General features: G+C 51.9%; 1 protein-coding gene across 1 annotated transcript in view; it reads right to left on the minus strand.

Annotated features, from left to right (window-relative positions):
• C9H11orf58 (chromosome 9 C11orf58 homolog) overlaps nt 1–27390 on the minus strand; it is a 39502-nt gene that overhangs the window by 4147 nt on the left and 7965 nt on the right. The window contains exons 3-4 of the mRNA XM_069740402.1: nt 14407–14467; nt 11467–11576 (exon numbers count right to left, since the gene is read on the minus strand). Coding sequence (XP_069596503.1) covers nt 11467–11576; nt 14407–14467 — 171 coding nt within the window. The remainder of the gene's footprint in view (nt 1–11466; nt 11577–14406; nt 14468–27390) is intronic.

The following is a 27390-nucleotide window of genomic DNA, read 5'->3' on the forward strand; positions in this document are numbered from 1 at the left end:
GCGGCCCCCTGGGGATCACGTATGAATGTGACGATGACATCACAGACTCCTGTACTGCGGCCCCCCCGGGGATCACGTATGAATGTGACGATGACATCACAGACTCCTGTACTGCGGCCCCCCGGGGATCACGTATGAATATGACGATGACATCACAGACTCCTGTACTGCGGCCCCCCGGGGATCACGTATGAATGTGACGATGACATCACAGACTCCTGTACTGCGGCCCCCCCGGGGATCACATATGAATGTGACGATGACATCACAGACTCCTGTACGGCGGCCCCCCGGGGATCACGTATGAAAGTGACGATGACATCAGACTCCTGTACGGCGGCCCCCCGGGGATCACGTATGAATGTGACGATGACATCACAGACTCCTGTACTGCGGCCCCCCCGGGGATCACATATGAATGTGACGATGACATCACAGACTCCTGTACTGCGGCCCCCCGGGGATCACGTATGAATGTGACGATGACATCACAGACTCCTGTACTGCGGCCCCCCCGGGGATCACGTATGAATATGACGATGACATCACAGACTCCTGTACTGCGGCCCCCCGGGGATCACGTATGAATGTGACGATGACATCAGACTCCTGTACTGCGGCCCCCCGGGGATCAAGTATGAATATGACGATGACATCACAGACTCCTGTACTGCGGCCCCCCCGGGGATCACATATGAATGTGACGATGACATCACAGACTCCTGTACGGCGGCCCCCCCGGGGATCACATATGAATATGACGATGACATCAGACTCCTGTACGGCGGCCCCCCCGGGGATCACGTATGAATGTGACGATGACATCAGACTCCTGTACTGCGGCCCCCCCGGGGATCACATATGAATATGACGATGACATCAGACTCCTGTACGGCGGCCCCCCCGGGGATCACGTATGAATGTGACGATGACATCAGACTCCTGTACTGCGGCCCCCCCGGGGATCACGTATGAATGTGACGATGACATCACAGACTCCTGTACGGCGGCCCCCGGGGATCAAGTATGAATGTGACGATGACATCACAGACTCCTGTACTGCGGCCCCCCGGGGATCACGTATGAATGTGACGATGACATCAGACTCCTGTACGGCGGCCCCCCCCGGGGATCACGTATGAATATGACGATGACATCACAGACTCCTGTACGGCGGCCCCCCCGGGGATCACATATGAATGTGACGATGACATCACAGACTCCTGTACGGCGGCCCCCCCGGGGATCACGTATGAATGAGACGATGACATCACAGACTCCTGTACGGCGGCCCCCCCGGGGATCACGTATGAATGAGACGATGACATCACAGACTCCTGTACGGCGGCCCCCCCGGGGATCACGTATGAATATGACGATGACATCACAAACTCCTGAACGGCGGCCCCCCCGGGGATCACGTATGAATGTGACGATGACATCACAGACTCCTGTACTGCGGCCCCCCGGGGATCACGTATGAAAGTGACGATGACATCACAAACTCCTGAACGGCGGCCCCCCCGGGGATCACGTATGAATGTGACGATGACATCACAGACTCCTGTACTGCGGCCCCCCGGGGATCACGTATGAATGTGACGATGACATCACAGACTCCTGTACTGCGGCCCCCCGGGGATCACGTATGAATGTGACGATGACATCACAGACTCCTGTACTGCGGCCCCCCGGGGATCACGTATGAATGTGACGATGACATCACAGACTCCTGTACTGCGGCCCCCCCGGGGATCACGTATGAATGTGACGATGACATCACAGACTCCTGTACGGCGGCCCCCTGGGGATCACGTATGAATGTGACGATGACATCACAGACTCCTGTACGGCGGCCCCCGGGGATCACGTATAAATATGACGATGACATCACAGACTCCTGTACGGCGGCCCCCCGGGGATCACGTATGAATGTGACGATGACATCACAGACTCCTGTACGGCGGCCCCCCGGGGATCAGGTATGAATGTGACGATGACATCACAGACTCCTGTACGGCGGCCCCCGGGGATCACGTATGAATATGACGATGACATCAGACTCCTGTACGGCGGCCCCCCGGGGATCACGTATGAATGTGACGATGACATCAGACTCCTGTACGGCGGCCCCCGGGGATCACGTATGAATGTGACGATGACATCAGACTCCTGTACGGCGGCCCCCCCGGGGATCACGTATGAATGTGACGATGACATCACAGACTCCTGTACGGCGGCCCCCGGGGATCACGTATGAATGTGACGATGACATCAGACTCCTGTACGGCGGCCCCCGGGGATCACGTATGAATATGACGATGACATCACAGACTCCTGTACGGCGGCCCCCCCGGGGATCACGTATGAATGTGACGATGACATCAGACTCCTGTACTGCGGCCCCCCGGGGATCACATATGAATGTGACGATGACATCAGACTCCTGTACGGCGGCCCCCCGGGGATCACGTATGAATGTGACGATGACATCACAGACTCCTGTACTGCGGCCCCCCGGGGATCACGTATGAATGTGACGATGACATCACAGACTCCTGTACGGCGGCCCCCGGGGATCACGTATGAAAGTGACGATGACATCACAGACTCCTGTACGGCGGCCCCCCCGGGGATCACGTATGAATGTGACGATGACATCAGACTCCTGTACGGCGGCCCCCCCGGGGATCACGTATGAATGTGACGATGACATCAGACTCCTGTACTGCGGCCCCCCGGGGATCACATATGAATGTGACGATGACATCAGACTCCTGTACGGCGGCCCCCCGGGGATCACGTATGAATATGACGATGACATCACAGACTCCTGTACGGCGGCCCCCGGGAATCACGTATGAATGTGACGATGACATCACAGACTCCTGTACGGCGGCCCCCCCGGGGATCACGTATGAATGTGACGATGACATCAGACTCCTGTACTGCGGCCCCCCCGGGGATCACGTATGAATATGACGATGACATCACAGACTCCTGTACGGCGGCCCCCGGGAATCACGTATGAATGTGACGATGACATCAGACTCCTGTACTGCGGCCCCCCGGGGATCACATATGAATGTGACGATGACATCAGACTCCTGTACGGCGGCCCCCCGGGGATCACGTATGAATATGACGATGACATCACAGACTCCTGTACGGCGGCCCCCGGGAATCACGTATGAATGTGACGATGACATCACAGACTCCTGTACGGCGGCCCCCCCGGGGATCACGTATGAATGTGACGATGACATCAGACTCCTGTACTGCGGCCCCCCGGGGATCACGTATGAATATGACGATGACATCACAGACTCCTGTACGGCGGCCCCCGGGAATCACGTATGAATGTGACGATGACATCACAGACTCCTGTACGGCGGCCCCCCCGGGGATCACGTATGAATGTGACGATGACATCAGACTCCTGTACGGCGGCCCCCCCGGGGATCACGTATGAATGTGACGATGACATCACAGACTCCTGTACGGCGGCCCCCGGGGATCACGTATGAATGTGACGATGACATCACAGACTCCTGTACGGCGGCCCCCCCGGGGATCACGTATGAATGAGACGATGACATCACAGACTCCTGTACGGCGGCCCCCCGGGGATCACGTATGAATGTGACGATGACATCACAGACTCCTGTACGGCGGCCCCCCGGGGATCACGTATGAATGTGACGATGACATCACAGACTCCTGCACGGCGGCCCCCCCGGGGATCACGTATGAATGTGACGATGACATCAGACTCCTGTACTGCGGCCCCCCGGGGATCACATATGAATGTGACGATGACATCAGACTCCTGTACGGCGGCCCCCCGGGGATCACGTATGAATGTGACGATGACATCACAGACTCCTGTACGGCGGCCCCCCCGGGGATCACATATGAATGTGACGATGACATCACAGACTCCTGTACGGCGGCCCCCGGGGGATCACGTATGAATGTGACGATGACATCACAGACTCCTGTACGGCGGCCCCCGGGGATCACGTATGAATGTGACGATGACATCAGACTCCTGTACTGCGGCCCCCCGGGGATCACGTATGAATGTGACGATGACATCACAGACTCCTGTACGGCGGCCCCCCCGGGGATCACGTATGAATGTGACGATGACATCACAGACTCCTGTACGGCGGCCCCCGGGGATCACATATGAATGTGACGATGACATCAGACTCCTGTACGGCGGCCCCCCGGGGATCACGTATGAATATGACGATGACATCACAGACTCCTGTACGGCGGCCCCCCGGGGATCACGTATGAATGTGACGATGACATCACAGACTCCTGCACGGCGGCCCCCCCGGGGATCACGTATGAATGTGACGATGACATCAGACTCCTGTACTGCGGCCCCCCGGGGATCACATATGAATGTGACGATGACATCAGACTCCTGTACGGCGGCCCCCCGGGGATCACGTATGAATGTGACGATGACATCACAGACTCCTGTACGGCGGCCCCCGGGGATTACGTATGAATATGACGATGACATCACAGACTCCTGTACGGCGGCCCCCCCGGGGATCATGTATGAATATGACGATGACATCACAGACTCCTGTACGGCGGCCCCCCCGGGGATCATGTATGAATATGACGATGACATCACAGACTCCTGTACTGCGGCCCCCCGGGGATTACGTATGAATATGACGATGACATCACAGACTCCTGTACGGCGGCCCCCGGGGATCACGTATGAATGAGACGATGACATCACAGACTCCTGTACGGCGGCCCCCCCGGGGATCACGTATGAATGAGACGATGACATCACAGACTCCTGTACGGCGGCCCCCCGGGGATCATGTATGAATGTGACGATGACATCACAGACTCCTGTACGGCGGCCCCCCCGGGGATCACATATGAATGTGACGATGACATCACAGACTCCTGTACGGCGGCCCCCGGGGGATCACGTATGAATGTGACGATGACATCACAGACTCCTGTACGGCGGCCCCCGGGGATCACGTATGAATGTGACGATGACATCAGACTCCTGTACGGCGGCCCCCCCGGGGATCACGTATGAATGTGACGATGACATCAGACTCCTGTACGGCGGCCCCCCGGGGATCACGTATGAATGTGACGATGACATCACAGACTCCTGTACGGCGGCCCCCGGGGGATCACGTATGAATATGACGATGACATCACAGACTCCTGTACGGCGGCCCCCGGGGATCACGTATGAATGTGACGATGACATCAGACTCCTGTACGGCGGCCCCCCCGGGGATCACGTATGAATGTGACGATGACATCAGACTCCTGTACGGCGGCCCCCCGGGGATCACGTATGAATGTGACGATGACATCACAGACTCCTGTACGGCGGCCCCCCCGGGGATCATGTATGAATATGACGATGACATCACAGACTCCTGTACGGCGGCCCCCCCGGGGATCACGTATGAATGTGACGATGACATCACAGACTCCTGTACTGCGGCCCCCCCGGGGATCACGTATGAATGTGATGATGACATCAGACTCCTGTACTGCGGCCCCCCGGGGATCACATATGAATGTGACGATGACATCACAGACTCCTGTACGGCGGCCCCCCCGGGGATCACATATGAATGTGACGATGACATCACAGACTCCTGTACGGCGGCCCCCTGGGGATCACGTATGAATGTGACGATGACATCAGACTCCTGTACGGCGGCCCCCTGGGGATCACGTATGAATGTGACGATGACATCAGACTCCTGTACTGCGGCCCCCCCGGGGATCACGTATGAATGTGACGATGACATCACAGACTCCTGTACGGCGGCCCCCTGGGGATCACGTATGAATGTGACGATGACATCAGACTCCTGTACTGCGGCCCCCCCGGGGATCACGTATGAATGTGACGATGACATCACAGACTCCTGTACGGCGGCCCCCCGGGGATCACGTATGAATGTGACGATGACATCACAGACTCCTGTACGGCGGCCCCCGGGGATCACGTATGAATGTGACGATGACATCACAGACTCCTGTACGGCGGCCCCCTGGGGATCACGTATGAATGTGATGATGACATCAGACTCCTGTACGGCGGCCCCCCCGGGGATCACGTATGAATGTGACGATGACATCACAGACTCCTGTACGGCGGCCCCCCCGGGGATCACGTATGAATGTGACGATGACATCACAGACTCCTGTACGGCGGCCCCCTGGGGATCACGTATGAATGTGACGATGACATCACAGACTCCTGTACGGCGGCCCCCCGGGGATCACGTATGAATATGACGATGACATCACAGACTCCTGTACTGCGGCCCCCCCGGGGATCACGTATGAATGTGACGATGACATCACAGACTCCTGTACGGCGGCCCCCTGGGGATCACGTATGAATGTGACGATGACATCAGACTCCTGTACTGCGGCCCCCCCGGGGATCACATATGAATGTGACGATTATATCACTAGTGAGCAGGTGCCCTACATTAAATGCAATGGTCTGCACCAACCAGGAACCCCCCCCCAGTAAATCTATGATGTAATCAGATGAGTATCCCTGTATTACACGGCGTCATCCAGCAGCAGAAAGAAATGGCAGGAAGTGATTGGTGCGGATTGCAGGGCCTGTGCAGTCCTGATGGGGCAGGAGAAGTCATCTCTTTTGCCCTCTTCCATGTTCTAGACCAGGGGTGCCAAACCTCAGGCCCACAGGGCAGATTCCTGGAAACCACAGTGCTCGGGCTAGCAAGTGCATTTTGACGGCTGCCAGCCCTCATTTTGTCTTACTTCGCAACCGTGTGCACGCAGCGCTCACTATTGAATGTTGCAGGGCGTGCAATGAAAGAACATCGATCAGGACGTACTTTGAGGGAGATCACATACAATGCGCTCCCGTCCTACAGAAGAAGACCGAAGCATCTGTGATGCCCATGCCCCAGGTCTCCTATGTGATGTGTATACAGCAGTCTTGGGACTCCTACGTGATGCCAGAAGCCTCGCCAACAACATGGACGAATTGGAACTAATGTTGTTGGAGCATAAATATGACATAGTGGGGATATCCGAAACGTGGCTGGATGAGAGCCATGACCGGGCTGTTAACTTGCAGGGCTATAGCCTGTTCAGAAATGACCGTACAGATAAGCGAGGGGGAGGGGTGTGTCTATATGTAAAATCGTCCTTAAAACCCATCCGGCGTGATAATATAGGTGAATTTAATGAAAATGTAGAATCCCTGTGGGTGGAGATAAGGGGAGGGGGGAAAAATAATAAAATTACTGATAGGGGTTTGTTATAAATCTCCAAAAATAATGGAAGCAATGGAGAATATTCTCGTAAAGCAAATAGATGAAGCTGCGACTCAAGGAGAAGTCATTATTATGGGGGACTTCAACTACCCTGAAATAGATTGGGGAACAGAAACCTGCAGTTCCAGCAAAGGTAATCGGTTTTTGACAATTATGAGAGACAATTACCTTTCACAACTGGTTCAGGACCCAACAAGAAGGGGGGCACTGCTAGACCTAATATTAACCAACAGGCCAGACCGCATAGCAAATATAAGGGTTGGGGGTTACTTGGGAAATAGCGATCACAAAATAATAAGTTTTCATGTATCCTTTAAAAAGATGTGTAGTAGAGGGGTTACAAGGACACTAAACTTCAGGAGGGCAAATTTCCAACGGATGAGAGAGGATCTTGGTGCAATTATCTGGGACGATGTCCTGAGACACAAAAATACACAGAGAAAATGGGAGACGTTTATTAACATCCTGGATAGGACCTGTGCACAGTATATACCGTATGGGAATAAACATACTAGAAATAGGAGGAAACCAATATGGCTAAATAGAGCTGTAAGAGCGCAATAAGTGACAAAAAGAAAGCATTTAGAGAATTAAAGGAAGTAGGTAGTGAGGAGGCATTAAATAAATACAGAAAATTAAATAAATTCTGTAAAAAGCAAATCAAGGCAGCAAAGATTGAGACAGAGAGACTCATTGCCAGAGAGAGTAAAAATAATCCTAAAATATTCTTTAACTACATAAATAGTAAGAAACTAAAAAATGATAGTGTTGGCCCCTTAAAAATAGTCTGGGTGAGATGGTGGATGAGGATGAGGAAAAAGCCAATTTTCTAAATGACTTTTTTTTCATCAGTATTTACACAAGAAAATCCCATGGCAGACAAAATGACTAGTGATAAAAATTCCCAATTAAATGTCACCTGCTTAACCCAGCAGGAAGTGCGGCGGCGTCTAAAAATCACTAAAATTGACAAATCTCCGGGCCCGGATGGGATCCACCCTCGAGTACTGCAGGAATTAAGTACAGTCATTGATAGACCATTATTTTTAATCTTTAAAGACTCCATAATAACAGGGTCTGTGCCACAGGACTGGCGTATAGCAAATGTGGTGCCAATATTCAAAAAGGGGACAAAAACTGAACTCGGAAATTATAGGTCAGTAAGCTTAACCTCTACTGTGGGTAAAATCCTGGAGGGCATTCTAAGGGACGCTATACTGGAGTATCTGAAGAGGAATAACCTCATGACCCAGTATCAGCACGGGTTTACTAGGGACCGTTCATGTCAGACTAATTTGATCAGTTTCTATGAAGAGGTAAGTTCCAGATTGGACCAAGGGAACCCAGTGGATGTAGTGTATATGGACTTTTCAAAAGCTTTTGATCCGGTGCCACACAAAAGGTTGATACATAAAATGAGAATAATGGGGATAGGGGAAAATATGTGCAAGTGGGTTGAGAGCTGGCTCAGGGATAGGAAACAAAGGGTGGTTATTAATGGAGCACACTCGGACTGGGTCGCGGTTAGCAGTGGGGTACCACAGGGGTCAGTATTGGGCCCTCTTCTTTTTAACATATTTATTAATGACCTTGTAGGGGGCATTCAGAGCAGAATTTCAATATTTGCAGATGACACTAAACTCTGCAGGGTAATCAATACAGAGGAGGACAATTTTATATTACAGGATGATTTATGTAAACTAGAAGCTTGGGCTGATAAATGGCAAATGAGCTTTAATGGGGATAAATGTAAGGTCATGCACTTGGGTAGAAGTAATAAGATGTATAATTATGTGCTTAATTCTAAAACTCTGGGCAAAACCGTCAATGAAAAAGACCTGGGTGTATGGGTGGATGACAAACTCATATTCAGTGGCCAGTGTCAGGCAGCTGCTACAAAGGCAAATAAAATAATGGGATGCATTAAAAGAGGCATAGATGCTCATGAGGAGAACATAATTTTACCTCTATACAAGTCACTAGTGCGACCACACTTAGAATACTGTGCACAGTTCTGGTCTCCGGTGTATAAGAAAGACATAGCTGAACTGGAGCGGGTGCAGAGAAGAGCGACCAAGGTTATTAGAGGACTGGGGGGTCTGCAATACCAAGAGAGGTTATTACACTGGGGGCTATTTAGTTTGGAAAAACGAAGACTAAGGGGTGATCTTAAGTTAATGTATAAATATATGAGCGGACAGTACAAAGACCTTTCTGATGATCTTTATAATCATAGACCTGAAACAGGGACAAGGGGGCATCCTCGACAACTGGAGGAAAAAAGGTTTAAGCATAATAACAGACGCGGATTCTTTACTGTAAGAGCAGTGAGACCATGGAACTCTCTGCCGTATGATGCTGTAATGAGTGATTCGTTACTTAAATGTAAGAGGGGACTGGATACCTTTCTGGAAAAGTATAATGTTACAGGGTGTATACACTAGATTCCTTGATAGGGCGTTGATCCAGGGAACTAGTCTGATTGCCGTATGTGGAGTCGGGAAGGAATTTTTTTCCCCAATGTGGAGCTTACTCTTTGCCACAAGGGATTTTTTTTCCTTCCTCTGGATCAACATGTTAGGGCATGTTAGGTTAGGCGATGGGTTGGACTAGATGGACTTCTAGTTACTAAGGTTGAAGGAAGACTTTGTTACTATGTTACTATGTATACAGTGGGGACAATAACTATCTGATCCGCTGACAACTTTTGAAAGTTTCCCTCCTACAAAGAATGGAGGGTCTGTAATTTTTATCGTACACTTCACCTGTGACACAGAATCTAAGAATAAAATCCAGAAAATCACATTGTAGGATTGTTACATAATTAAATTGCATTTTATTGCATGAAATAAGTATTTGATCACCGACAAACCAGCGAGAATTCTGGCTCTCACTGACCTGTTAAGTGTTCCTTTAAGAAGCCTCCTGCTCTGCTCTCATTAACTGTATAAAAGACACTGTCCACACACTCAATCACACGCCAACCTCTCCACCATGGCCAAGACCAAAGAGCCGTCTAAGGACACTAGACCTGCACAAGGCTGGGATGGGTTACAGGACAACAGGCAAGCAGCTTGGTGAGAAGGCAACAACTGTTGGCAGAATTATTAGCAAATGGAACACACAAAAGGACTGTCAATCTTCGTCAGTCTGGGGCTCCATGCAAGATCTCGCCTCGTGAAGTAAAGATTATTCTGAGAAAGGTCAGGAATCAGCACAGAACTACAGGGACCTGAAGAGAGCTGGGACCACAGTCTCAAACATCACCATTAGTAACACACTATACTGTCAAGGATTAAAATCCTGCAGGGCACAGAATGTCCCCCTGCTCACACCACCACATGTCCAGGCCCGTTAGAGGTTCTCCAACGACCATCTGGATGACCCAGATAACAAATGAGAGACGGTCATGTGGTCAGAGGAGACCAAAATAGAGCTTTCTGGTATCAACGCCACCCACAGTGTTTGAAGGAAGAAGAAGAAAGAGTCTAACCCCCCAAACACCATCCCAACCATGAAGCATGGTGGGGGAAACATCATACTTTGGGGGTGCTTTTCTGTAAAGGCGACAGGAAGACTGCACCGTATTGAAGAGAGGATGGATGGGATTGTGTTTCACAAGATTTTGGCCAACAACCTCATTCCCTCAGTAAGAGAACTGAAGATGGGTGATGGCTGGATGACAATGACCCGAAACACACAGCCAGGGCCACGATGGAGGGGCTCCGTAAGAATCATTTCAAGATCCTGGATAGCCGGTCTCCAGACCTGAGTGGAACAGAAAGTCTTTGGAGGGATCTGAAACGCAATGTTACCCAGCAAAAGCCCCAAAGCCTGAAAGATCTGGGGAAGATCTGTATGGAGGAGGGGGCCAATATCCCTGCTGCAGTGTGTGCAAACCTGGTCCACAACTACAGGAAACGTCTGACCTCTAACAGCAAACAAAGGTTTCTGCACCAAATATTAAAGTTCTGTTTTTCTACTGTATCAAATACTTATTTCATGCAATAAAATGCAAATTAATTATGTAAAAATCATTCAATGTGATTTTCTGGATTGTGTCACACACATGGGGGAGGGCAGCCTCTCCACAGATTTACCGCTGGACTGCACAGACTCAGGCACTTACCTCACTGAATCCGAGGCCGCAGTGCCGCCGGTTTCGCCCCGACGTTGTGCTGTCCATGCTCTGCTGGAACTGATGCTCCAGTTCATCATTCATTCTGCGATCCTCGTCTCCTGTGGGAACAGGAGATTCTCACCATTAGATAGTGGAGACATCGGCACCGGACACCAGAATTCCTAGAACTCGCCTCTGTCCATGTGCAGCCTTAACACTGGAACGTCAGGTTGGGTAGGATTCATCATTCTCGGCAGCACATCGTGCTGTGAAATCGGTATATGCTGCCGAAAACAGCCGACAGTCTACTGCTTATCCATCGTCTGTCCACACAGGTAACGAGCCTGTCCACACAGGTAACGAGCCTGTCCACACAGGTAACGAGCCTGTCCACACAGGTAACGAGCCTGTCCACACAGGTAACGAGCCTGTCCACACAGGTAACGAGCCTGTCCACACAGGTAACGAGCCTGTCCACACAGGTAACGAGCCTGTCCACACAGGTAACGAGCCTGTCCACACAGGTAACGAGCCTGTCCACACAGGTAACGAGCCTGTCCACACAGGTAACGAGCCTGTCCACACAGGTAACGAGCCTGTCCACACAGGTAACGAGCCTGTCCACACAGGTAACGAGCCTGTCCACACAGGTAACGAGCCTGTCCACACAGGTAACGAGCCTGTCCACACAGGTAACGAGCCTGTCCACACAGGTAACGAGCCTGTCCACACAGGTAACGAAACCAAGGCTTATCGAGTGACCGTCCTTCTGAGCCGTCTATATGGCTGCAGGTCATAGGAAGCAGAATGACAACGTGATCGCTGCAACCCGATATCTTATTCCAGATAATTCCACTTTTTTATATGTAAATGAGCTGTTAGGATCTATGGGCAGGACACAGAGGTCTTTGAGACTCCGCCTACAAAGTGTATTGTAATTGACAGGGGTAGTTACCAGAGTGATGTGTGCTGGTCACCAGTGTTACCAGTGTGTTGTGTGATGGTCACCAGTATTACCAGTGTGCTGGTCACCAGTATTACCAGTGTGCTGGTCACCAGTGTTACCAGTGTGCTGGTCACCAGTGTTACCAGTGTGCTGTGTGATGGTCACCAGTATTACCAGTGTGCTGGTCACCAGTGTTACCAGTGTGCTGGTCACCAGTGTTACCAGTGTGCTGGTCACCAGTGTTACCAGTGTGCTGTGTGATGGTCACCAGTATTACCAGTGTGCTGGTCACCAGTGTTACCAGTGTGCTGTGTGATGGTCACCAGTATTACCAGTGTCATGGTCACCAGTGTTACCAGTGTGCTGTGTGATGGTCACCAGTGTTACTAGTGTGCTGTGTTACGTCACCAATGTTACCAGTGTGCTGTGTGATGGTCACCAGTGTTACCAGTGTGACGTCACCAGTGTGATGGCCACCAGTGTTACCAGTGTCATGGTCACCAGTGTTGCCAGTGTGCTGTGTGATGGTCACCAGTGTGATGGTCACCAGTGTTACCAGTGTGACGTCACCAGTGTGATGGCCACCAGTGTTACCAGTGTGACGTCACCAGTGTGATGGTCACCAGTGTTACCAGTGTGACGTCACCAGTGTGATGGCCACCAGTGTTACCAGTGTCATGGTCACCAGTGTTGCCAGTGTGCTGTGTGATGGTCACCAGTGTGATGGTCACCAGTGTTACCAGTGTGACGTCACCAGTGTGATGGCCACCAGTGTTACCAGTGTGACGTCACCAGTGTGATGGCCACCAGTGTTACCAGTGTCATGGTCACCAGTGTTACCAGTGTGCTGTGTGATGGTTACCAGTGTGCTGGTCACCAGTGTTACCAGTGTGCTGTGTGATGGTCACCAGTATTACCAGTGTCATGGTCACCAGTGTTACTAGTGTGCTGTGTTACGTCACCAATGTTACCAGTGTGCTGTGTGATGGTCACCAGTGTTACCAGTGTCATGGTCACCAGTGTTACTAGTGTGCTGTGTTACGTCACCAATGTTACCAGTGTGCTGTGTGATAGTCATCAGTGTGATGGTCACCAGTGTTACCAGTGTGATGTCACCAGTGTGATGGCCACCAGTGTTACCAGTGTCATGGTCACCAGTGTTACTAGTGTGCTGTGTTACGTCACCAATGTTACCAGTGTGCTGTGTGATGGTCACCAGTGTTACCAGTGTGACGTCACCAGTGTGATGGCCACCAGTGTTACCAGTGTCATGGTCACCAGTGTTACCAGTGTCATGGTCACCAGTGTTGCCAGTGTCATGGTCACCAGTGTTATGGCCGCGCTCTGCTCTCCTGATCTCACTGCAGAGCGGTGTGTGATTATACCAATCTCACAGGAGCAAGGACAATACAGCAGAGCTGTGACAACTGTAGCAAAAGTGTTTGTAAGAGACAAAGGTCACTTTTGCTGTCCTTGTCATTTATGAGCAGCTGTGGAGGCGGGGTCTCAGGAAGATCTATGCCCCACCCATAGCCTGGAACAGCTCATTTACATATAAGAAAACTGGATTTCTCTGAAATGAGCTTCCTATGACTTGTGGCCATGAAGACAGCTCAGGAGGGACGATCACAGATTCCCTTTAAGGCCTTGGGTCAGCAGATGTCAAAGCAGCACAGCACAAAGCCCTGATGAAGGAGGGAGATGAGGATTCCACCGAAGCATCGAGGCTCCACAGACCGCGCCCTAAGGACACGTCCGCGAACGGTAGAAGGGTGAGTGTAGTCTGCAGGGAGGTGTTCACAGAAGGGTGTGACACCCGGGAACACAAGGACAAGGCGCCTGGAGAAGGCGAGGAGGAGCCAAAACATTCTGATATCAGGTTCTGGAACTTTCCAACAGACACAGATGAAGGTTCAACCACCACAGAGGAGACACCGTCCTTGTACGCCGGCGATCCGTGCAGCAGGGCGTCAGGCCATAAATGGCCCCTCACAGCTCCTTACCTGACCGGAAGTGTGACGTGGATTTGTGGTCTCCGATCACAAGACGCCCCGTGTGTTCTTTCTACAATACAAACAAGCAAAATAAAATGTCAAATAATGTGAAGAAGACATCAGGCCCTCCGTCCGTCAGAGACCCCCGAGTCTGAGACCCCCTGCCTTCCCAGAGAGGGGCCATTTACAGGGTTTTGCCTTAGGAGCATTCACTCTGTGCCGTCTCCCATCCTAAAAAGGAGATTGAATACACTTAAGACTGTGAAAGCCCCCGAAGTTCCTCAGCCGCAGACCCCCGAGAATCTGGCCTGGAAATGTCCCAGCCTCCTGCGCTATGAATAACGATCTCCCCTTTTTCTCCTTCCAGAGCACAAGTGACAGGAGTCAGACCTGGACCTTCTCCCCCGGACCTTCAGATGCCCACCTCCAAGTGCTGCAGCGCGCCCCATCGCCGGCCCCAGCGCGCCCCATTGCCGGCCCCAGCGCCGACCCAGCGCCGACCCAAGCACGCCCCATCGCCGGCCCCAGCGCCGACCAATCGCCGGCCCCAGCAATCTGAGGAACAGCCACTCACCAGTCCTGGGCAGAGACCCAGGACCCTCCAGATTTGCCAGCGGCTCTGACGCCGTCCCCATAGTAACATAGTAACATAGTAACATAGTTAGTAAGGCCGAAAAAAGACATTTGTCCATCCAGTTCAGCCTATATTCCATCATAATAAATACCCAGATCTACGTCCTTCTACAGAACCTAATAATTGTATGATACAATATTGTTCTGCTCCAGGAAGACATCCAGGCCTCTCTTGAACCCCTCGACTGAGTTCGCCATCACCACCTCCTCAGGCAAGCAATTCCAGATTCTCACCGCCCTAACAGTAAAGAATCCTCTTCTATGTTGGTGGAAAAACCTTCTCTCCTCCAGACGCAAAGAATGCCCCCTTGTGCCCGTCACCTTCCTTGGTATAAACAGATCCTCAGCGAGATATTTGTATTGTCCCCTTATATACTTATACATGGTTATTAGATCGCCCCTCAGTCGTCTTTTTTCTAGACTAAATAATCCTAATTTCGCTAATCTATCTGGGTATTGTAGTTCTCCCATCCCCTTTATTAATTTTGTTGCCCTCCTTTGTACTCTCTCTAGTTCCATTATATCCTTCCTGAGCACCGGTGCCCAAAACTGGACACAGTACTCCATGTGCGGTCTAACTAGGGATTTGTACAGAGGCAGTATAATGCTCTCATCATGTGTATCCAGACCTCTTTTAATGCACCCCATGATCCTGTTTGCCTTGGCAGCTGCTGCCTGGCACTGGCTGCTCCAGGTAAGTTTATCATTAACTAGGATCCCCAAGTCCTTCTCCCTGTCAGATTTACCCAGTGGTTTCCCGTTCAGTGTGTAATGATGATATTGATTCCCTCTTCCCATGTGTATAACCTTACATTTATCATTGTTAAACCTCATCTGCCACCTTTCAGCCCAAGTTTCCAACTTATCCAGATCCATCTGTAGCAGAATACTATCTTCTCTTGTATTAACTGCTTTACATAGTTTTGTATCATCTGCAAATATCGATATTTTACTGTGTAAACCTTCTACCAGATCATTAATGAATATGTTGAAGAGAACAGGTCCCAATACTGACCCCTGCGGTACCCCACTGGTGACAGCGACCCAGTTAGAGACTATACCATTTATAACCACCCTCTGCTTTCTATCACTAAGCCAGTTACTAACCCATTTACACACATTTTCCCCCATAAGTAAATGTGATCTCAAGCTCCCCCTGCACCCCAATCCTATGGCTTTTCGGAGGGACTGAGCTATGGGGTGTCCCCCTATTCCAGCAATCCATCCTGGATTAAGGTGGTCTCTCACGGACCAGAGGGTCTCATCCACAGAAGAAAATAATGGAATCTTCTTTATTAACAAAAATAAACTAAAAAACCTTCTCAACGGACGAGTCACATGACGAAAGGCCACAAACACTTGTAAAGGGTGCACTCAAGCTGTATACACACATAAAATGTTAGAGGGTGCAGTGCCTAGTCCAATATTAAATGTAAAACCAAAAAAAGAAAACAGAATGGACTATGAAACCAGAGAAAGTAGAAAAATAACACAATGTTTATTGAACATCACAGCAGAACATATAAAAACATTCAAAATGTAGCAATAGTACAAAAACATTCAAATGCCCTACAAATAAATATGGAGTCGACATGGAACAGAACACAATGGGTCGGCATAATATACAGTTAGGTCCATATATATTTGGACAGAGACAACATTTTTCTAATTTTGGGTATAGACATTACCACAATGAATTTTAAACAAAACAATTCAGATGCAGTTGAAGTTCAGACTTTCAGCTTTCATTTGAGGATATCCACATTAAAATTGGATGAAGGGTTTAGGAGTTTCAGCTCCTTAACATGTGCCACCCTGTTTTTAAAGGGACCAAAAGTAATTGGACAATTGACTCCAAGGCTATTTCATGGACAGGTGTGGGTAATCCCTTCGTTACGTCATTCTCAATTAAGCAGATAAAAGGCCTGAAGTTGATTTGAGGTGCGGTGCTGCATTTGGAAGGTTTTGCTGTGAAGTAAACATGCGGTAAAGGAGCTCTCCATGCAGGTGAAACAAGCCATTCTTAAGCTGCGAAAACAGAGAAAACCCATCCGAGAAATTGCTACAATATTAGGAGCGGCAAAATCTACAGTTTGGTCCATCCTGAGAAAGAAAGAAAGCTCTGGTGAACTCATCAATGCAAAAAGACCTGGGCGCCCACGGAAGACAACAGTGGTGGATGATCGCAGAATAATCTCCATGGTGAAGAGAAACCCCTTCACAACAGCCGACCAAGTGACCAACACTCCCCAGGAGGTCGGCGGATCAATATCCAAATCTACCATAAAGAGAAGACTGCATGAAAGTAACTACAGAGGGTTCACTGCACGGTGCAGCCACTCATAAGCATCAAGAATAAGAAGGCTAAAAAACATCTAAAAAAGCCGCACAGTTCTGGAAGAACATTCTATGGACAGATGAAACCAAGATCAACCTCTACCAGAATGATGGAAAGAGAAAAGTATGGCGAAGGCGCGGTCCAGCTCATGATCCAAAGCATACCACCTCATCTGTAAAACACGGCGGAGGCAGTGTGATGGCGCGGGCATGCATAAACCCGGCGGAGGCAGTGTGATGGCGCGGGCATGCATAAACCCGGCGGAGACAATGTGATGGCGCGGGCATGCATAAACCCGGCGGAGGCAGTGTGATGGCGTGGGCATGCATAAACCCGGCGGAGGCAGTGTGATGGCTTGGGCATGCATAAACCCGGCGGAGACAATGTGATGGCGCGGGCATGCATAAACCCGGCGGAGGCAGTGTGATGGCGCGGGCATGCATAAACCCGGTGCAGGCAGTGTGATGGCGCGGGCATGCATAAACACGGCGGAGGCAGTGTGATGGCGCGGGCATGCATAAACCCGGCGGAGGCAGTGTGATGGCGCGGGCATGCATAAACACGGCGGAGGCAGTGTGATGGCGCGGGCATGCATAAACACGGCGGAGGCAGTGTGATGGCGCGGGCATGCATAAACACGGCGGAGGCAGTGTGATGGCGCGGGCATGCATAAACACGGCGGAGGCAGTGTGATGGCGCGGGCATGCATAAACACGGCGGAGGCAGTGTGATGGCGCGGGCATGCATAAACCCGGCGGAGGCAGTGTGATGGCGCGGGCATGCATAAACCCGGCGGAGGCAGTGTGATGTCGCGGACATGCATGGCTGCCGGTGGCACTGGGTCACTAGTGTTTATTGATGATGTGACACAGGACAGAAGAATGAATTCTGAGGTCTTCAGAGCCGCCATACTGTGTGCTCAAATCCAGCCAATGCAGCCAAACTGATTGGTCGTCGTTTCATACTACAGATGGACAATGACCCAAAACATAAAGCCAAAGCAACCCAGGAGTTTATTAAAGCAAAGAAGTGGAATATTCAGGAATGGCTAAGTCAGTCACCTGATCTCAACCCAACTGAGCAGCATTTCACTTGTTAAAGACTAAACTTCAGACAGAAAGGCCCAGAAACAAACAGCAACTGAAAACCACCGCAGTGAAGGCCGAGCATCAAAAAGGAGGAAACAGCGTCTGGTGATGTCCATGAGTTCAAGACTTCAGGCAGTCATTGCCAACAAAGGGTTTTCAACCAAGTGCTAAAAATGAACATTTTATTTAAAATTATTGAATCTGTCCAATTACTTTTGGCCCCTTTAAAAGCAGGGTGGCACATGTTAAGGAGCTGAAACTCCTAAACCCTTCATCCAATTTTAATGTGGATACCCTCAAATGAAAGCTGAAAGTCTGAACTTCAACTGCATCTGAATTGTTTTGCTTAAAATTTATTGTGGTAATGTCTATAACCAAAATTAGAAAAATATTGTCTCTGTCCAAATATATATGGACCTAACTGTATGTCACCGTATATAGATGAAAGGGAAACGCATCCATATATATATATATAAGAGATCATAGGCGCAAAGAACCATAAGCCCCTACTGGAAAAAAAGGATGTCCGAATCCCATCTACTAAAGGGTTAAGAAGTAAAGTGCCCAGCAGAGAACAAGGAAAGACCGCCTATAGTTACAGAGGGGGAATATAATGCCCAGCATACTCATCTGAGGGGGGAGAAAAAAGACCGCCTATAGTTACAGAGGGGGAATATAATGCCCAGCATACTCATCTGAGGCGGGGAGGAAAAAGACCGCCTATAGTTACAGAGGGGGAATATAATGCCCAGCATACTCATCTGAGGGGAGAGAAAAAAGACCGCCTATAGTTACAGAGGGGGAATATAATGCCCAGCATACTCATCTGAGGCGGGTAGGAAAAAGACCGCCTATAGTTACAGAGGGGGAATATAATGCCCAGCATACTCATCTGAGGGGGGAGAAAAAAGACCGCCTATAGTTACAGAGGGGGAATATAATGCCCAGCATACTCATCTGAGGCGGGGAGGAAAAAGACCGCCTATAGTTACAGAGGGGGAATATAATGCCCAGCATACTCATCTGAGGCGGGTAGGAAAAAGACCGCCTATAGTTACAGAGGGGGAATATAATGCCCAGCATACTCATCTGAGGGGGGAGAAAAAAGACCGCCTATAGTTACAGAGGGGGAATATAATGCCCAGCATACTCATCTGAGGCGGGGAGGAAAAAGACAGCCTATAGTTACAGAGGGGGAATATAATGCCCAGCATACTTGTGAAGGATTACCCCTTCCTACCACGTCACCAATCCGTGACGTCACTACACAGGCACAGCTCTCCGGCGCCCCCTTTGTCTCTCAGGCCAGTAAAGGGACTGCACCTAGAGCAAATGGCCGCCGGGGAGACTGCCCTGTTACCCACCCTGGGTATTCTAAGATTCGCAATCAGAGTAAAAGGATCAGCCCAAAATTAATTTATGATTTAATTGCCTTAAGGGCGCACTAGATAATTACAAGAAATATACAATCACAATATATCAAGAGTTACAGTCAGAGTACAATATAACAACAATAATACAAGGCTTAAAGGTATAAAGCTGGAGGTCAATTTACCAGGTCGAAGGTCGCTTGTGGAAGCCGGGGGGCATAGCCTTCCGCAGGTCCAAAACTTAGTTGCCGGGCAGCCCCCAGAAAGCATGTGCTTGCCCCCCTCTGGCTGGCATACCCTGTTCCTTAAGATGTCATCATCATCATCTTCTTCTGTGGAGTGAGACCCTCCCAGTGACCTCAGCTTCTTGTACCTGGCTGAGCCCCCCTGCCTGCAGCTGGGTGGGCTTAGCAATCTCCACCCCCTCTGTCTCCCTGCAAGATTTATTCCAATATCTAATAAATGGGATAACTTCTCTCAGGGTGATCGGATCAGCACACGGGCAGTACCAGCGCCTGTGGTTTGTTCTGCCGGTCGTACTGGGATCAAACCTGGACCCATTCGGTCCCTGTGGGAGGCTGATCCCTATATCTCGGGTTTCAGACCTTCCACCATCACGGGAGTCACACTGTTGGATGCACAATTTCTTTAGGGTAAGGAGAATATTTTTTATGAGCCTGTACCTCGGACGATGCGTCCATAATTCACAATTCCATGTTGGAGACGGTTTGGCTGGGCTGCCATAATAGATGTGTATCCAGTGGCCACTTGGCATGCGTGTTTTAATTAAGCCCCCAAGCATTTCCAAGCCCCCTGGTGGCATGGTTTCCTCATGGGGCTTTGAACTACCGTCTACAGTTTACACTGAGCTCAGCTCGTTAGCATACTAATAGGAACTCTATTCATTAGCAAAGGTGGGGGCCAGGAGCACTCCTGTGTCCAGGAGACAAAATGGAGTCACGCCAATCTGATAGCATGCCTGTTCCAAGATGGCGGCTGTTCCCTCATCACACCTCCCTGCTGTAGAGGGCGCTAGGGGGCATCACATTCCTGTGTTCCCCCATGCGCCCTTCCACACCTTCTCCTTGCCGGGACAACCCATCAGCATTACCATGGTCTCTGCCACTTTCTCCCTGAGCCTGTCCCTGCCTCCTCCTCTCTGAGGCTGACTCTGTCCCTCCTCTCTCTCTGTGAGGCTGTCTCTGCCCCCTCCTCTCTCTGAGGCTGACTCTGTCTCCCCCCCTGTCTCTCTCTGAGGCTGTCTCGGCCTCCTCTCTCTCTCTGAGGCTGTCCCTGCCTCCCCCTCTGTCTCTCTCCGAGGCTGTCTCCGCCCCCTCCTCTCTCTCTCTGAGGCTGTCTCTGCCCCCTCCTCCTTCTTTCTCTGAGGCTGTCTCTGCCCCCTCCTCTCTCTCTCTGAGGCTGTCTCTGCCCCCTCCTCCTTCTCTCTCTGAGGCTGTCCCTGCCTCCTCCTTTCTCTCTCTGAGGCTGTCTCTGCCCCCTCCTCCGTCTTTCTCTGAGGCTGTCTCTGCCCCCTCCTCTCTCTCTCTCTGAGGCTGCCTCCGCCTCCTCCGCTGTCTCTCTCTGAGGCTGTCTCGGCCTCCTCCTCTCTCTCTCTGAGGCTGTCTCTGCCCCCTCCTCCTTCTTTCTCTGAGGCTGTCTCTGCCCCCTCCTCTCTCTCTCTGAGGCTGCCTCCGCCTCCTCCGCTGTCTCTCTCTGAGGCTGTCTCGGCCTCCTCCTCTCTCTCTCTGAGGCTGTCCCTGCCTCCCCCTCTGTCTCTCTCCAAGGCTGTCTCCGCCCCCTCCTCTCTCTCTCTGAGGCTGTCTCTGCCCCCTCCTCCTTCTTTCTCTGAGGCTGTCTCTGCCCCCTCCTCTCTCTCTCTGAGGCTGTGTCTGCCCCCTCCTCCTTCTCTCTCTGAGGCTGCCCCTGCCTCCTCCTTTCTCTCTCTGAGGCTGTCTCCTCCCCTGTCTCTCTCTGAGGCTGGCTCTGCCTCCTCCCCTCTCTTCCTGAGGCTGTCTCCGCCTCCTCCTCTGTCTCTCTCTGAGGCTGTCTCTGCCTCATCCTTTCTCTCTCTGAGGCTGTCTCTGCCCCCTCCTCCTTCTCTCTCTGAGGCTGTCCCTGCCTCCTCCTTTCTCTCTCTGAGGTTGTCTCCTCCCCTGTCTCTCTCTGAGGCTGTCTCTGCCTCATCCTTTCTCTCTCTGAGGCTGTCTCTGCCCCCTCCTCCTCTCTCTGAGGCTGTCTCTGCCTCCTCCTCTCTCTCTCTGAGGCTGTCTCTGCCCCCTCCTCCTCTTCCTGAGGCTGTCTCTGCCTCCTCCCCTCTCTTCCTGAGGCTGTCTCCGCCTCCTCCTCTGTCTCTCTCTGAGGCTGTCTCCGCCCCCTCCTCTCTCTCTCTGAGGCTGTCTCTGCCCCCTCCTCCTTCTTTCTCTGAGGCTGTTTCTGCCCCCTCCTCTCTCTCTCTGAGGCTGTCTCTGCCTCCTCCTCCCTCTCTCTCTGAGGCTGTCTCTGCCCCCTCCCCTCTCTCTCTGAGGCTGCCTCTGCCCCCTCCTCCTTCTCCCTCTCTCTCAGAGGCTGCCTCTAACTGTCGGTCCCTGGGCCACGCCTCCGGTGAACCCTGCTGGACCGTTACCCGGTACAGCCGTCCCTGGTCCCAGACCACCTGCTCGCGGTCTGACTCCCCGGGAGGCTGTGCCGCCTGCTCCTTAAGAGCTTTCAGGCTAGCGTCAGCTTCCAGCGCTTCCTGACATCCCTGACTCGATGTGGCGAGAATGGACAACACCGCCACATCCACCGTCAGCTCCCCGGGATCTGTCTCCTGGCCGCTGTCTGACTCGGCAGCCACTTGGTCAGAGAGGGGGAAGCCGTCGGACCTCTGCAAGGCTCCTTGGGCTCCGGCGCTCCCATTCCTGGTGACAGCGGCCACGACCACTGTGTCCATGGGTAGCGCCTGCTTTCCCCCGGCTCCTGACCAAGTCGCCGGGTCAGGCAGACTTCCCGGCCCTCCTGACATCCCGGGTGTGGGGAACTCCCGCCCTGGGGTCTTACCTGGTGGCTCCTCTCCCGGGACGCCTCCTCCCCCCATGGCCTGTGCCTCTTCCTGCAGGGGCCCTAGACTCAGCAGGCTGGATTCACTTAGGGGCCCTACACTGCCCATAGCAGCCCCTCCCTCCACCTCTGAGCTCTCCCCTACAGTCTCCTCACCTGTCCTCACTGTGAGCCCTGCGTGTGTGGTGTCAGTGTATGGAGTACCCTCAGGTTTCACTCCCTCCCCCACTGTTGGAGGCACATTCAACACATCAACATTCACAGTAGAGTCATGACATTCTTGGGGAGCCGAACTTGGGGGTTCAGTGGCCACATACTGAGACACTAGCCGCCCCAAATCGGTCCCAAGTAATACATTAGCAGGAATATTCGACGTTACTCCCACCTCCCGCATTCCCCTCCCGGCACCCCAGTCCAAAAACACCTTTGCGACAGGCAGCGCCGGTTCCACGCCTCCAATTCCGGAGACGGACAGGGATCTCCCTGGCACCAAGTCTTGAGGGGACACCACCTCAGGACGTACTAGGGTTCGTTCAGCGCCTGTGTCCCGCAGTCCCATGACCGCTGAGCGGCCGATAGTGACGGGTTGGTAATTGTCCAGGGACCTCCCACCACCCCCTCCCACACATAAAACAGTGGACGGTTTCGGGGACATGGATGGGGCCTTAAGACGCTGGGGACATGCTGTCTTGAAGTGCCCCAGCTGGTTGCAGTGATGACAACGTCTGGGTTCTGCGCCTGGCCTGGAGAGGGCAGCAGGGGGGTACACCCCTTGCACTCTGGGGGCTGGGGAAACAGGGGCAGGATTGGGCTTACCCCCTCTCCAGGTGCTGCTGGCAGGCTTCTTCGGCTCAGGCGCCCTGTTATTGGCATACTCATCTGCCAGGGCGGCTGTAGCAGAAGCCCCCTTCGGTTTCCGGTCACGGAGGAACTGCTGGAGGTCCTCTGGGCAGTTCCACAAGAACTGCTCCATGACGAACAGTTCCTGGACCTCCTGGCGGGTGGTGAGCGCTAGACCCGAGGTCCAGTGCTCTGCAGCTCTCAGCAACGCCCGCATGTGGTCGGTCCAGGTGTCCTTTGGGCCCCGCTGCAGGCTCCGGAACTTCTTGCGGTAGGACTCTGGGGTGAGGTTGTAGTGCTGGATCAGCGCCCGCTTGATGCTGCTGTAGTCCTGCTCCGCCCCGGCAGGTAAGTCCCCCAAAACTTCCAGGGACTTACCCCTCAAACGGGGGGTCAGGTATCTTGCCCACTGATCCGGGGCCAGATGGTGTTGAAGGCAGGTCCTTTCAAAGGCCAGCAAGAAGGAATCCAGGTCTCCATCCTTCTCAAGCAGAGGGAAGTCCTCGGCCCGGACTTTGGAAACCCTGGACTCTGGCGGTGCTGGGGCGTCCAGCGGGAGCCCGCGTTGAGCCATCTCCAGTCGGTGCTGGCGCTCCGCTGCTCTCTCTGCCGCTGCCCGCTCAGCAGCTCTCTCTGCCCGCTCCGCTGCCTCACGGCGTTCTGCACGCTCGGCCTCCGCTGCTTTCTCTGCAGCTGCCATGAGTCTCATATAGGCGTCTTCATTACCCGCCTCGAGACGTGCTACTGCCGCTGCAACAAGGGCCGCTGATGTGGACAGGCTGGGGCGGGTAGGTGGTGGGTAGTCCCTTGCCGGACTAAGCACGGGTGGCTGGCTCCTTGGGGAGTCTGGGCTGAGCTCCCCCTCGCCTGGAACAGTACCGTCCACCACCACCTCCTCATAAGCCATAGCACTGGCCTGCGCCCTCACTGCACTCCTGGTGCCCTCCGCCATCTTTGAAACCTCTGGTTACTGACACAGCTGTACCCCTGACCTTGCACACAACTTATTATATCTACACTCTGACCGTCTAGTGCTGGGCTGACCTTAAGACCCCAGCAGTGAAAGTTACCACTGGTAGTCTTTAGTGTCTGGGAGTAGGGGTCCCACGCACACTATTACTCTGATCCCACGTACGCTGCCACCACTGTGAAGGATTACCCCTTCCTACCACGTCACCAATCCGTGACGTCACTACACAGGCACAGCTCTCCGGCGCCCCCTTTGTCTCTCAGGCCAGTAAAGGGACTGCACCTAGAGCAAATGGCCGCCGGGGAGACTGCCCTGTTACCCACCCTGGGTATTCTAAGATTCGCAATCAGAGTAAAAGGATCAGCCCAAAATTAATTTATGATTTAATTGCCTTAAGGGCGCACTAGATAATTACAAGAAATATACAATCACAATATATCAAGAGTTACAGTCAGAGTACAATATAACAACAATAATACAAGGCTTAAAGGTATAAAGCTGGAGGTCAATTTACCAGGTCGAAGGTCGCTTGTGGAAGCCGGGGGGCATAGCCTTCCGCAGGTCCAAAACGTAGTTGCCGGGCAGCCCCCAGAAAGCATGTGCTTGCCCCCCTCTGGCTGGCATACCCTGTTCCTTAAGATGTCATCATCATCATCTTCTTCTGTGGAGTGAGACCCTCCCAGTGACCTCAGCTTCTTGTACCTGGCTGAGCCCCCCTGCCTGCAGCTGGGTGGGCTTAGCAATCTCCACCCCCTCTGTCTCCCTGCAAGATTTATTCCAATATCTAATAAATGGGATAACTTCTCTCAGGGTGATCGGATCAGCACACGGGCAGTACCAGCGCCTGTGGTTTGTTCTGCCGGTCGTACTGGGATCAAACCTGGACCCATTCGGTCCCTGTGGGAGGCTGATCCCTATATCTCGGGTTTCAGACCTTCCACCATCACGGGAGTCACACTGTTGGATGCACAATTTCTTTAGGGTAAGGAGAATATTTTTTATGAGCCTGTACCTCGGACGATGCGTCCATAATTCACAATTCCATGTTGGAGACGGTTTGGCTGGGCTGCCATAATAGATGTGTATCCAGTGGCCACTTGGCATGCGTGTTTTAATTAAGCCCCCAAGCATTTCCAAGCCCCCTGGTGGCATGGTTTCCTCATGGGGCTTTGAACTACCGTCTACAGTTTACACTGAGCTCAGCTCGTTAGCATACTAATAGGAACTCTATTCATTAGCAAAGGTGGGGGCCAGGAGCACTCCTGTGTCCAGGAGACAAAATGGAGTCACGCCAATCTGATAGCATGCCTGTTCCAAGATGGCGGCTGTTCCCTCATCACAATACTCATCTGAGGCGGGGAGGAAAAAGACAGCCTATAGTTACAGAGGGGGAATATAATGCCCAGCATACTCATCTGAGGGGGGAGGAAAAAGACAGCCTATAGTTACAGAGGGGGAATATAGTGCCCAGCATACTCATCTGAGGGGGGGGGGGGGGGGGGGAGAAAAAAGACCGCCTATAGTTACAGAGGGGAAGGGGCCAATATAATGCCCAGCATACTCATCTGAGGGGGGAGGAAAAAGACCGCCTATAGTTACAGAGGGGGAATATAATGCCCAGCATACTCATCTGAGGGGGGAGGAAAAAGACCGCCTATAGTTACAGAGGGGGAATATAGTGCCCAGCATACTCATCTGAGGGGGGGGGGGGGGAAAAGACCGCCTATAGTTACAGAGGGGGGATATAATGCCCAGCATACTCATCTGAGGGGGGAGGAAAAAAACAGCCTATAGTTACAGAGGGGGAATATAGTGCCCAGCATACTCATCTGAGGGGGGAGGAAAAAGACAGCCTATAGTTACAGAGGGGGAATATAATGCCCAGCATACTCATCTGAGGGGGGAGAAAAAAGACCGCCTATAGTTACAGAGGGGGAATATAGTGCCCAGCATACTCATCTGAGGGGGGAGGAAAAAGACAGGCTATAGTTACAGAGGGGGAATATAGTGCCCAGCATACTCATCTGAGGGGGGGAGAAAAAAGACAGGCTATAGTTACAGAGGGGGAATATAATGCCCAGCATACTCATCTGAGGGGGGAGAAAAAAGACCGCCTATAGTTACAGAGGGGGAATATAGTGCCCAGCATACTCATCTGAGGGGGGAGGAAAAAGACAGCCTATAGTTACAGAGGGGGAATATAGTGCCCAGCATACTCATCTGAGGGGGGAGAAAAAAGACCGCCTATAGTTACAGAGGGGGAATATAGTGCCCAGCATACTCATCTGAGGGGGGAGGAAAAAGACCGCCTATAGTTACAGAGGGGGAATATAATGCCCAGCATACTCCTCTGAGGGGGGAGAAAAGACCGCCTATAGTTACAGAGGGGGAATATAATGCCCAGCATACTCATCTGAGGGGGGAGGAAAAAGACAGGCTATAGTTACAGAGGGGGAATATAATGCCAGCATACTCATTTGAGGGGGAGGAAAAAGACCGCCTATAGTTACAGAGGGGGAATATAATGCCCAGCATACTCATCTGAGGGGGGAGAAAAAAGACCGCCTATAGTTACAGAGGGGAATATAGTGCCCAGCATACTCATCTGAGGGGGAGGAAAAAGAAAGGCTATAGTTACAGAGGGGGGATATAGTGCCCAGCATACTCATCTGAGGGGGGAGAAAAAAGACAGGCTATAGTTAAAGAGGGGGAATA

This window comes from Ranitomeya imitator, chromosome 9 (genome assembly GCF_032444005.1).
Source record: "Ranitomeya imitator isolate aRanImi1 chromosome 9, aRanImi1.pri, whole genome shotgun sequence".
NCBI classification, from domain to species: domain Eukaryota; kingdom Metazoa; phylum Chordata; class Amphibia; order Anura; family Dendrobatidae; genus Ranitomeya; species Ranitomeya imitator.